Source organism: Microtus ochrogaster, unplaced genomic scaffold (assembly GCF_000317375.1).
Source record: "Microtus ochrogaster isolate Prairie Vole_2 unplaced genomic scaffold, MicOch1.0 UNK48, whole genome shotgun sequence".
NCBI classification, from domain to species: domain Eukaryota; kingdom Metazoa; phylum Chordata; class Mammalia; order Rodentia; family Cricetidae; genus Microtus; species Microtus ochrogaster.
The window spans coordinates 1866052-1878551 of NW_004949146.1; the positions used below are offsets into that span (position 1 = coordinate 1866052).

General features: G+C 48.6%; 1 protein-coding gene across 1 annotated transcript in view; it reads right to left on the reverse strand.

Moving 5' to 3' along the window:
- The window catches only part of March10 (membrane associated ring-CH-type finger 10), a 95912-nt gene that overhangs the window by 6118 nt on the left and 77294 nt on the right, over window positions 1-12500 (reverse strand). Inside the window, exon 9 of the mRNA XM_026777189.1 lies at window positions 4388-4501. Within this exon, the coding sequence (XP_026632990.1) occupies window positions 4388-4501 (114 nt within the window). The remainder of the gene's footprint in view (window positions 1-4387; window positions 4502-12500) is intronic.

Below are 12500 nucleotides of genomic sequence, written 5' to 3' on the forward strand. Positions count from 1 at the left end.
CTATCTCCAGCCTCACGCTTTCTCTCCATTGGCTGAGCCCTATCTCCAGCCTCACGCTTTCTCTCCATTGGCTGAGCCCTATCTCCAGCCTCACGTGTTCTCTCCGCAGATGCCCAGACCAATATGGCAGCGTTTGTCCTCATCACCCCTGCATTCCCAGGATATGATTTAAAGCCCAGCACACAGTAGGTATGCAGGATAAATGAGTATGCTTTGAATTCTCTCTACAGATTTGTACTGTCCCTTTCTCTAAAATGACACTCAAGATTTGCTCCGTGAAAGAAAGAGATTTGATTCAGGGATTCCTTGGCACTGAAGCCCGTCTGAGAATTTCTTGTGCACCAGACATTTTCCAGGCACTGCAGAACTGTGGTTCCATGCTCAAGTTAATAAAGAATGATCACAGCCCATCCCCACCCCCACTCCCCACACGCACACACCACCATTTTGTTTGGCACCCAATGTCCCTGGAATCCATAGTGCCTAGTGCACGTTCTCCAGTCAAACACGAATCACCCTATGTCTCAATGAGAGGCAGGTCCAGAGGCCTTGTTTTATCTTCAAACAGCACAGAAACTCAAGGAGGAGACTCTCTGTTGCTGGGACCTTTGAAAACCCACCAAGTCCCAACCAGGGAAGGTGTGGTATTTATTTCACAGCCTCTCTGTGCTCACTGGACCTGTGGGTTCTTCCACTCACATGCTGTTTCCCAGTTACTGTTATTATTATTTTGGTTTTGTAAATATGTGAATCTTGTTTCTCAACTGTAAGCTCCTCGAAGAAAGGGGACATCATGGTATCACATCAAGTCGTATAGTCACTTTCTTTGATTGAGTTCCATCTTGAAAGGTAACAGCCGTTGTCAGCTTGATCGCATTAAGAAGCACATAGGGAGCTGGGTGGTGATGGCACACGTCTTTAATCCCAGCACTCGGGAGGCAGAGGCAGGCGGATCTCTGTGAGTTCGAGGCCAGCCTGGTCTACAAAGCGAGTTCCAGGACAGGCTCCAAAGCTACAGAGAAACCCTGTCTCGAAAAACCAAGAAGGAGGAGGAGGAGGAGCACACAGGAGGCGCACATGGGTGTGTTTGTGAGGGCTTTTCCAGAGAGCGCGAGTGGAGCCATCCCATGGGCTCCTGTCCAGGACTAAACAAAGAAGAAGAAAAGGAGAAGCCAGGCATGGTGGCACACACCTTTACTCCCAGCACTTGAGGTGGGAAAGGCAGACATATCTGTGAGGCCAAAAGCCAGCCTGGTTGGTCTACATATTGAGTTCCAGGCCAGCTGGGAATAGGTCTGCTGAGACGTGAGCGGGCCTCCTCATGATCCTGCCACCACAGCCAAGCTGGTCGCGCTAATACACTTTTCCTGCTGTGACGATGTATGTCCCCTCAAACTGTGAGCCAAAGTAAATCCTTCCTTCAGGTGTTGAGTTTTTTTCTTCTTTTTTTAAATGTGCTGTATCACAATGATAAAGTAACCACCCCAGCCCCTGGTATTGCGAGTGCGTGCTGGAGTGAGGGATGATTGACGGCCACCGCCACTGACAGCGCCTGTCACAAGGTCTCTCGTGAGACACAAACAAGAAGCCTGATGGGAATGGTTCCTCCCATGCTGCTAGCAAAGGACTGAGGTTTCTCTTCCAGGTCAGTGCTTCTGTTTTGGCAAATGCTACCCTCAGGTTCTGGGAATCCTGAGAAAAAGTGGTAAGAGGTGGATTTGACACTTTCTACTGCCTCCAGCTTTCGTGTAGATGTTTCTTTTTTAAAAGATTAGAAAAAAAAAAGAGCCTTTGAATCGTGTATGTATGTGTGTCTGGATGTGGCCATGTGTACGTGAGTGCAGTAACCATGAAGGCCAGAAGAGGGCGCGAGGGCGCGGATCTTCTTTACCCTGTTGTGAGCCCCTGGTATTGATGTTGGGAGCGGCAGGAACTCTTAACTGCTGAGCCCTCTCTGCAGCCCCTGTTGAAGCCCCTTCTTCACTGGCTATTTATAACCCTTACTGCTTTGTGCTGGGAGTGGGCGAGGAGTGCTCCAGGGTTTCCCAAGTTATATGCGAGCTGAGGGTGAGAGCAGAGAGTTGCTTGCCCCCTTCTACCCCTTCTGCTCTGGCTCCCAGCACACCTCTGGCAGAGCTTACTCCTTTTCCGGAACAGACTGGCCAGGAGTTTCCTGGGTGGCAATGCTGTAGGACCTCCGTTTTCATCCTTGGGACTGTGCTGTCTGTATTCTCGTGTGTGCTTTGTAGCCCCGTTGGTCGGCTGATGTTGCTCGTGTTTGCTGGCTCGCCAGGGCCATCTGTAACCCACATCAACCCTGAGGCTTTGAAGTTCAATGTGAACTAAAAAGTCCATTAAAAGATGCGGAAGCATGAATATGAAGTTACAGAAACGTTAACAAAGGACCAGTTCCTGCTCCCAGTACTTTTCCTTTTTTTTCTTTTTCTCCCCAATTTAAGTCTCTCTATGAAGGATTTATGTCACCATTAAGACCATGAGGAAGTTAAGGAAGGGCAGGCCTGGACCACAGAGAGGGTGACGACAGGAGACAGGTTGGCAGAAAGCCAGCCTGTTGTCTTCATTGAGCACGCAGGGTATGAGGGAAGAATTTAACTGAACAAAAATAAATAAATAAATAAATAAATAAATAAATAAATAAATAAATGAATGAATAAATAAATAGGTGTACAATTCCTGTGACCTGCGGTTTGAACTCAGCATTGAGTCAGGGCCTCACATCCTGGGTCCACCTTGAATTTGCTAGGTACCTGAGGATGACCTTGAACCTTTTATCCTCCTGTCTCTCCCTCCCAAATGCTGTCACGTGTCACCAATCCTGGCTTGTGTGGTGCTGGGATCAAACGCATTGCTTCATGGAAGCTAGACAAGCACTTGGCCAGCTGAGCTGCATCCCAAGCCTCCAAATCCAGCGTGGGTTTTGCTGTTTTGTTGTTGAAATGGGGCTTCACCACATAGACCAGGCTGGCCTTGAACTCAGGGTTCCATCTGCCTCTGCCTCCCAGGTGTGGGGATTAGGGGCGTGTGCCACCACACCTGGCCCTGCATCCAGGGCTTTTAGTGGAGGGGTAGTGTAGAGAGTATGGAGAATGGCTGCGCTCCAGCCTTCGGCAGTGATGGTGTAGGGAGATGTCGGGAGTCCACGCGAGGAAGACAGAAGCAGAAAAGGCAGGGTAAGAGAAGGAGGAAGAAGGGAGCAAAGAGAAAGAGGGGTTCAGGGCTCGGAGGGTCAACTACTGAAGTCGCCGCTAGCACCACCAGTGGCTTGTCTACTGCCACACCGGCTCACCCTCCTGTCAGGCCCCGACAGGAGCAGAGGTCAAGAGTGAGGCCTCCAGGGGTGTCCTGGAAGTCTCAACACTAGCATTGCCCTCAGCCCCTGGCATGACTGGGCACCTTCCCTTTCCTCACGGAGTGCTTGTTTCATGTGGCATAGGAAGCCATTTGAAGAAGTGGGAAGTTCCCTAGGGCTCAAGCTGCTGAAACGTCAGAGGTCCAGTCAGTGCTGACCTTGCTAAGTGGCAGGGCCAGGCTTCTCCCTTCATCCTGTGCTATTATTGCCGGCCCCACCCTCTTATTAAAGAACAGCCATTTCAGCCGGGCAGTGGTGGCGCACGCCTTTAATCCCAGCACTCGGGAGGCAGAGGCAGGCGGATCTCTGTGAGTTCGAGACCAGCCTGGTCTACAAGAGCTAGTTCCAGGACAGGCTCCAAAACCACAGAGAAACCCTGTCTCGAAAAAACCAAAAAAAAAAAAAGAACAGCCATTTCAGTACATACATGGTCATTTGCCAAATGGGGTCATTATCAACACCGCTACTTCCTGGCATCCTTAGGGACGCACACACACATACGGAGGTATATTGTACTCATGGCATCCTTCAGGGACATACACACACACACACACACACAGACATACACACACACACACACACACACAGAGGCATATCGTACTGGGGTATAGAACAGCAGGCAGAGCTGACATCTCGGAGTATGACCGCTCACTAGGTCTCAGGTGTGGAATGCCCTGCATTTGCACAGATTCTCCTTGCTTGAGCAGAGCACACACCCTCACGGAGCATACCCTTAACAGCGGCATTCTCGAACACCTCCATTTTGCAGGGCAGGTCTCCCTAGAGACTCCTTCACTTACAGGGCCACCGACAACCTCTTAATTACTGTTTGTACTTGACAATAAACAATGATGTGATTATACCTGCCTTCAGCCAGAGGTCACTGAACATACACTTAGCAGCTACTAAATCTTAGGCCTAACAGTGACAGTCCTGGACCTGCTCAAGTGACCGTGAGGGCTTCAGGAGATGGCGTTCTGGGCTGTGCTGCTGGGCTGCTCCCGTAGCTGGACTTACCCTCTCTCTGGAAGCCCGACTGTAGTTGAGCGTCATGAGTTCTGCGAACCTCTGTTCGTACAGGTGAAGCAGCAGCACCAGGTACAAGCCCGAGTTCATCAGCTCACTCTGTGCCTGTATGTGCAAGAGAAAGTCCGGAAGTTCATGCGGAGAAAGGCCTGCCCGGGGACCAGCAGCCAGAGCAGGAGGAGGCCCGGCTGGGGCAAAGGAGCACAGCCACCCTCCTGCAGTTCTCTGGTAGTCAGGGGAGGAGGCTGAACCCCATCCCTTCCCACATCTGAGAGGGTTCGCTGAAGCCAGTGCTGTGGAGTGAGGTGCACAGGACAGAAAGCCTCAGAGCTTGCTGGTGGGACCCGATCACCCCATGTCAGGGAGAGAGCTCACAGACAGCTATGGCAGAGGTCCGCTGAGAGCAGGAGAGCTGGGCTGAGCCACACTGGAGGGAGAAGGTCGTGATGGCAGGTGGTGGGAGGGTGTTAACGATGGTGTGTGTGTGTGTGTGTGTGTGTGTGTGTGTGTGTGTGTGTGTAGAGCAAAATTCTCTACTGGCTGGTATGACTACAGTATGTTAGGAGGTATTTGTTTTGCATTTTTTAAAAAAATTAATTATTCTTTGAATATTTCACACATGTATTCAATATATTTTGCTCATGCCCACCCCCCGCTCTCCTCCCAGACCCTTTCCCATACCTCTTTCTCAGCTTTATGTCTTTTTAAAAAATTTTTTATTTATCTTTTATAACCCACCGAGTCTTCTGTTCCTTAGTTGTGCTACGCAGCCCTTCTTGAGTGGCCCCTCCCGGGAGCACTAGTAAGGACTCCCCTCTGCAAGGGGAGGAGGGAGACACCCTTCCGTCCTCCCACCCAATCCCATGGGTGGTGGGCTTCTAGGATGGGTCAGCCAGACCCTGCAGACAGAATTCCTCTGCGGGGGTCAGGACCCTTAGCAGCATCCTTGGGAAGGGTGGGAACTGAAGACCATGCCTTGGCTGACAGGGTGGCCACCTGGGGCAGCTCATCTTCTTCCTGCAGCTGCAGATGTGCTCCCGGCCATCCCCCTGTTCCCAGCTGATCAAGGGCAGCTCAGGAAGTTGGCGCAGAACTCAAGTCTCCCAGGACCCAGTGGCCTCCAGGAAAGGCCGGCTCAGGAGCTGAGCAGGGACCGACGTGCCCTTCCTTGTGTATTGGCCATCTCCGGTTCTTGGTGTGACAAGTGGCCTCAAGGTCACTGTGCAAGGCCTCTGTACTGTACTGTCTCTCAAGACTGAGAGTCACTGTTCAAAGCACTTAGACTCCTATTTTTAAGGCTTTGAGTGTGTGCGTGTATATGTGTGTACACATGCACGTGCACGCACATGACCCAAAACAGCATCTCCTCCCCCCTCATTTTCTGTTTTATACATCTCCTTCCATTTTCTGTCCACAACCCCTGCAAGTCGGTACCTACTCCCTCCTTTCAGGACCATCTCCAGAGCCACCTCCTCCAGGAAGCCTTCCTAGTGTGTGCTCCTCCATCCCAGTCAAACCACCTTACTCCTCTCTCCGCTAGAGGGTTTTCTCTCTTTGCCAGGGGACGGGGCTTTCCAGAGCACTCGCTGGCAAGAAATGGCGGAGCGACCAGCTAGAGAATGGCTCTGAGAGATTGGGTTTGCCAAAGCATTCAGGAAAATCATTTTCTTTTTACGACTCAATGAGGCCTGGAGGCATGCAGATGGGAAAATTCCCACTGCTTTGTGCAGATAATTTGAAAAGTCACTTCTGGTAGACCATGCCTCTCCTCTGTTCCCAGGAAGGAAACCTGTCATGTGAGTCATAGATATCCTTGGCATAAGGAGCTGCCGACACGGTTGCTGCTGACCAATCAAAGAGGCCTGGTGGCAGGTGACTGGGAGCCCGTCTTCCTGGCCCCTGCAACAGTGTGTTTGCCCGGGGTTTCAGGGAACTCCGTTATGAGGGGCAGAGCGAGATGTCGTCCCTCGCCCCAATGACAGCTCACTCTGCCCTCATACGGAGGGCACCAGCCTGAAAGGAAGGGGAGCAGGGGAACTGCAAGAGGCTGTGGGGACACTATGGACAGGTGGTCTGAAGGCTTCTTTGTCTACTAGCCATTTCCTTCTTTTCCCCAGCTCCTATCTTTTGGTTTCTTTAAAATGAACTAATTAGTGGCTGTATGTGTATTCATGATATGTCTGTCCGTGTGTGTGTGTGTGTGTCCGTGTGTGTGTGTGCGTGCGTGTGTGTGTGTGCATGTGAACACACATGTCAGGACACACATATGGAGTCAGTTCTCTTTTTCCACCTTTGTGTGTATCTAGAGGTGGAACTGAAGTAGCTCAGCTTGAGAGACAAGCACCATGAGCCACCCAGCCTGCCCTTCCTTTGCTTAACAGTCCTTGCGGTCTGACTACGGCGGCTGAGTGCCAGTGTCGGCATCTAGATAACACGTGGCAGAAGCTGATGCCTGGCTGGTGTTTCCAGAAGCCTTAGAGAAGTCAGCCCCTGCGTCTAAAAGTGATTAGGGCCTTGGCTGAGATGAAGCAAGGTCAAGCCCAAGTCACAGAGAATGGACTGCCAGAGGCCACGAGGCTCTATGAGCCAGAGCAAACATGGCAGGGGCGTGGCTCTGGGAGACCATGGTGCGGTTCCAGGACTGCAGGCAAGATGGCAGCCCAGGGCCATCCAACACTGTGACTTTAGGTAAACAATTTTAACTGTAGAGTGTCGGGGTGACTCCAGTTCATAAAAGGGGACAGGTAACCTCTCTTCTGCCTGTTTCCTGCAGGCGTTATGCAAATTGAGCTAACACAGGTGGCCTTGATATTTTGCAAAACAAACACATCCTGCAGGAGGCAAGAACTGAAAGTGGGATTTCATGGGCACCGTGTCTGAGGTCTGTGGACAGCCCCTTTGTACCTGGATTCCCGGTGTCTGGCCCGGTGCCTGGGGCGCAGTGTGTGCTCAGTAAACATATACACAGGTGAAGGAAGAATGCAACCTGGGCTTTTCCGCGACTTTCCTTCCGCCCCTCCTATGCCATACGATTCTCACTGGTGCTCCTCCTTGGAAGGCGGTTGGTTGTGTTGGTCCCGGGTACAATCACAGTCCCAGCACTGTGCGGGGCATTCGGTAGCCACCCCATCGAAGCTCCGAAAGCTAACCTTTTGTATGGTGGATATTTTCCCACAATTGAAAACAAATGACACCTGTCTCCATCCCAGGCCAAGGAAACTTCTGGGAGTTTCACTCCCAAGTTACACTTGGGAGTCAGCATTTGAGCAGGAAGGAAGCCTTGCAGTTAAAGGTTACAAGCTGCCATGTGGAGTGGCAATCCATGGGGGCTTCTGGCCTGATTTTGTTGTTGTTGCTGTTTATGTGAGACAGTCTGTGTAGCCCACGCTGGTTTCAAACCTGCTATGTAGCTGTCAAAATGTTTGCAGAAAAAGGTCTGGATACAGGCTCATGACGTAAGAGTCAAACTGAGTCCCCCCTAGGGGAGACATTTGGGTTAACAATGATCTTATAGTTTTAAAATTATGTGCTTTGCAATTGTGGTTATAATTTTTTTGGATCATGTTATAAGGGAGGGCAGTTTTAAGTTATAATGGTAATGCCGGGACAATTCATGTAACAAATATTTATTGACTATTTACTTTATAATAATGAATATTATTGACTGCTTCTAGATCAGAACCATGCATTAGGATACAAATCAAGGCACAAATGCAAGCCACATATGCAATTTGAAAAATTATAGCACTCATGTGAAAGTTTTTAGAATCAGTGAAATTAATATGAACAAGGTATTGTGTTAACCCAGTATATCCAAAACATTACTCCAATGTATAATTATAGCTATATGTTGCTTAAGCACAGGACACATTCTGGGAAATGTGTCACTATGCAGTTTCATTGTGTGACCATCAGAGTGTACTTACAAAAACTTAGATGGCATAGCATGCTAAACATGGAGGCCTCATGGAATGCAGCGTTCACACATGCAAACCTAGTGTTTGCTAAAGGGGCACTAGGCAGCGGGGGGACATAACCCAAAATCATCAGTGTGACATTTATTTACTCATCAGCATATGTGTGGGAGTGTGTACCACGGCACACAGGAAGGGGGCAGGGACAACTTTTGGAAGTCAGTTCTCTCCTTCCCCACGTGGGTCCTGGGGATTGAACTCAGGTTGCCAGGCTTGCGCTGCAAGCCCCTTTACCCAGTGAGACATCCCACTGGCCACAGATTATGTTTTTTTGTTTTGGGGTGTTTTTTGTTGTTGTTTTGTTTCATTTTCTGTTTGTTTTTTTTTGTATTAATTCTCCAAGAGAGTCTACATCTTGCTTCTAGTTTTGAAGAATTTTACAGGGTATTGTAGATGGAAGTTTCTGTCCCTCTGGGTCCTGAAGTTGAGTCGTTCAGTTCCAAAGAAACACAGAGGCTTATTATATTAATATGAACTGTTTGGCCTAGTAGCTCAGGCTAATTATTAACTAGCTCTTACAACTTAAATTAATCCATAATTCTTGTCCATGTTTAGGCACATAGCTTGGTACCTTTTCTCAGTAAGGCATTCTTATCTTGCTTCCTCTGTGTCTGACTGGTGACTGACTCTCTGCCTTTCCTCTTCCCAGAATTCTCTTCTTATGGTCACCCCGCCTATACTTCCTCCTGGCTGCTGGCCAATCAGTGTTTTAATAAACTAATATGAGTGACAAATCTTTACAGTGTACAAGAGCATTATCCCACAGCAGAGTATAGATTTCTAGGCTGGCTGGCTTCTTAAGTATTTCATTCCTGAGATGTTGGTATAAGGTTTATCTTTGCCTTTTAAATTTTTAAAAATGCTTTATTTTTATTTTAAGTGTATCTAGTTAGGATTTTTATTGCCGTGAAGAGATACAATGACCATGACAACTCTTATAAAGGAAAACATTTAATGGGGTAGGTTATAATTTCAGAGGTTTAGTCTATTATCATCAGGGTGGTATATGGCAGTGTGTGGGCAAACACGGTGATGGAGCTGAGAAGCCTTACATCTTGACTCCTAGGCAACAGGAAGTGGTCTGAGACACTGGGCATGGCTTGAGCATATTGAGATCTCAAGGTCCACCTCTATAGTAACACTTCCTCCAACAAGACCACAACTACTCCAACAAGGTCACCCCTCCTAATAGTGCCACATCCTTTGGGGCCATTGTCTTCAAGCCACCACAATGTGCATTGGCATTTGCCTACAAATGTGTCTGTGTGAGGGTGTCGGATCATCTAAAACTGGAGTTACAGAGTGGGAAACTTTCCATGCGGGTGCTGGGAATTGAACCCAGGCCCTCAGGAAGAGCAGCCAGTGCTCTTAACCACTGACCCATCTCTCCAGCCTCTACTTTTTAATTTTTTAAAGACAGACTTATGTGTTTGAGTGTTCTGCCTACATGTACACTATATACATGAAGTGCCCATGGAAGCCTGAAGAGTGAGCCTGATTCCCTGGAGCCAGACAACTGGGAGCAGTCATGTGGGTGCTGGGGACCAAGCCTGGGTCCTCTGAAAGAGCAGAGCTACCCCAAGGGCTCTTCTGGAAAGCCGAATCTCCCTTGCTGTGGCACATGTGTTAGTCTTGGTCCCCAGGGCCACACTGTTGGGAGGTGAAGCCTTCGGGAATTGGGACCTAGGGAAGGTCCTCGGCCACTCTGTGCTGCTCTTGAAGGGGAATGCTGAGTACCAGAGCCGCCTCCTTTCTCCCTCTGCTTCTTGGCTCCAAAGGAGAGCAGTTTGCTCTCCCACACTTCTGCAGTGCGCTGTTTTCACCAGAGGCCCCAAGTAATAGAACTCATTCAACCTGAGACCACAGTCTCCAGAGCCAGAAGCCAAAGCAAATCTTCGGGTATTTCATTACAGGGATGGAAGCTGACTGACATAACCACTGTGAAGTATGAAGGTGGAAACCTTACCTAGGGAGGGGATGGGATGGGTGAGAAGTGAGGGAGGAAGGGACAGGTCAGGGTAAGCAGGAGTTTCCGCTACCCTCACAGCCAGCAGAGCCACTTGCCTGGGAGGGGGCAAGAAGGCAGCTCAGTTCAAGACAACTCAGTGCCAGTATTGTTTCAAACTTCTGGAGTCTGACTCCCCAGTGGTTTATTTTTGTAGGCATATTTAAGGACAGCACGAGTTGGTAAAACATTTTTTGGTAATGATTAACTCAATCCTGCATGCCTCAAAGCACACAAATCTCCTTGAGGAACAAAGGAAGCTAAATATAGATCAGTAGTGGCTACATCAAAACTCTGTAAAGTCCATAAAGATGGGCTCTACAGATGAGAAAAACAAGCTTCCCGTCAGGGTCTGGGGAGGGTCGGGTGCAGATGGAATCTCTGGTCACCAGGCTAGAAAACACATCTGCCCCAGCCTTCTGGGTAGATGACCAACATTGCATCCTTCCCTTGAGGGAACAACCCTGTGCCACCATCCCAGGTTCCCCCAGTGCCCATCACAAGCACAGAGACCTCTGTGACTTCCACAACGGTATGTGTGAATATGACCAAAGAACAGTCATACATGTATGGAAATTTCATAATAAAACCCATTGTTTCTTTTCGAAAATTTTTTTATTTTATGTGATCTACGTGTGCCCATATGTATGTCTGTGCACCACATGCATGCCTGGTATCTGCCGAGGCCAGAAGAGGAGATCGGATCCCATGGAACTGGAGTTACAAAAGGTTGTGAGGTGCCATGTGGGTGCTGGGAAATTGAACCTGGATTCTCTTCAAGAGCAGCCAGTGCTCTGACCCCTGAGCCATCTCTCCAGCCTCCAGTTGTTGTTTATGCCAGGTGAAAATACTAATAACTTAAAAATCCACAAAAAACTGGGAAGCTAATCTAACCCTACTGTTTAAACAGAATCTTTGGGGAGGGAAGAGGACAAGATGAGGGCCCATGATGGCATCCTGGCAGACTTACAAGAAGGAGTGAGATCAGAACACACACCTGCACAGATGTGCACACACATGTACACACCTGCTGCCTCTCCCTTTTCATGTGATGCATGTCCAGGAATCGGCCAGCAAGAAGATCATCACCAGATATGGGCCCTTGACCCTAAGAACATGACCTACACAATAGGCTTTCTCTGTGTGTGTTTGTGTGTGCTCCGCATGACAGCCACCGCCCTTGTAGCTTAAAGCCTGTTTCCTTAATAAAGATGCACAGTCCTCACACATTTTGTTATAATACTGACAGATAGATGAAGGAAGTGTTCGGGTTTCCATTGCTGCGATGAAACACCATGACCGATAAAACAAGCTGGGGAGAAAAGAGTTTATTTGGCTTACACGTTTGTTTTGCTGTTCATCACTGAAGGAAGTCAGGACAGGAACTCAAACAGGATAGGAACCTGGATGCTGGAGCCAGTGCAGAGGCCATGGCTTGCTCCTCATGGCTTGCTTAGCCTGCTTTCTTATAAAACTCAGGACCACCAGCCTGGTGACGGCATCACCCACAATGGGCTGGGCCCTCCCATATCAATCACTAATTATGAAAATGCCCTACAGTCGGATCTTATGGAGGCTTTTACTCAATCGAGGTTCCCTCCTTTCAGATGATTCTAGCTTGGGTCAAGGTGACATAAAACTAGCCATGACAGTAAGTATAAATTTAATATAAAGATGTGATTTTTTGGTATCTAGTATTTTATTTGGTGGGTATTTATCATCCACAACATGTATTGATTAGAACTAGCCACCTCCTCATTAGTCACAAGTGGCTTGTGGCTTCTCTATTGGAGAGTGGAGTTCTAAATAGGAGATTGTTTGCTGAGAATTAAGTGATTAACTTTGCCTTGGGCATAAATCACCTTCCACCCGAGGTTAATTAACTTTTTCACGTTCTCAGCAATGTAATCCGAAGGCCCCTGGAGAGTTTCCTCCACTTATCCCATCCCCCAGGTCCCCGGGTGTCATAAGCACACGGTAAGCGTTTACTTCATGCTTATTAGTAGGTCCTCGTTACCCAGAATACTTGATGTTTAAGTTGGGGACCATTTCCCCCAAGACCTTGAGTTTATTTTCTGTTGTTATTAAATTACTCCAGCAAATTTGGGCATGGGGCTTGCCCAGA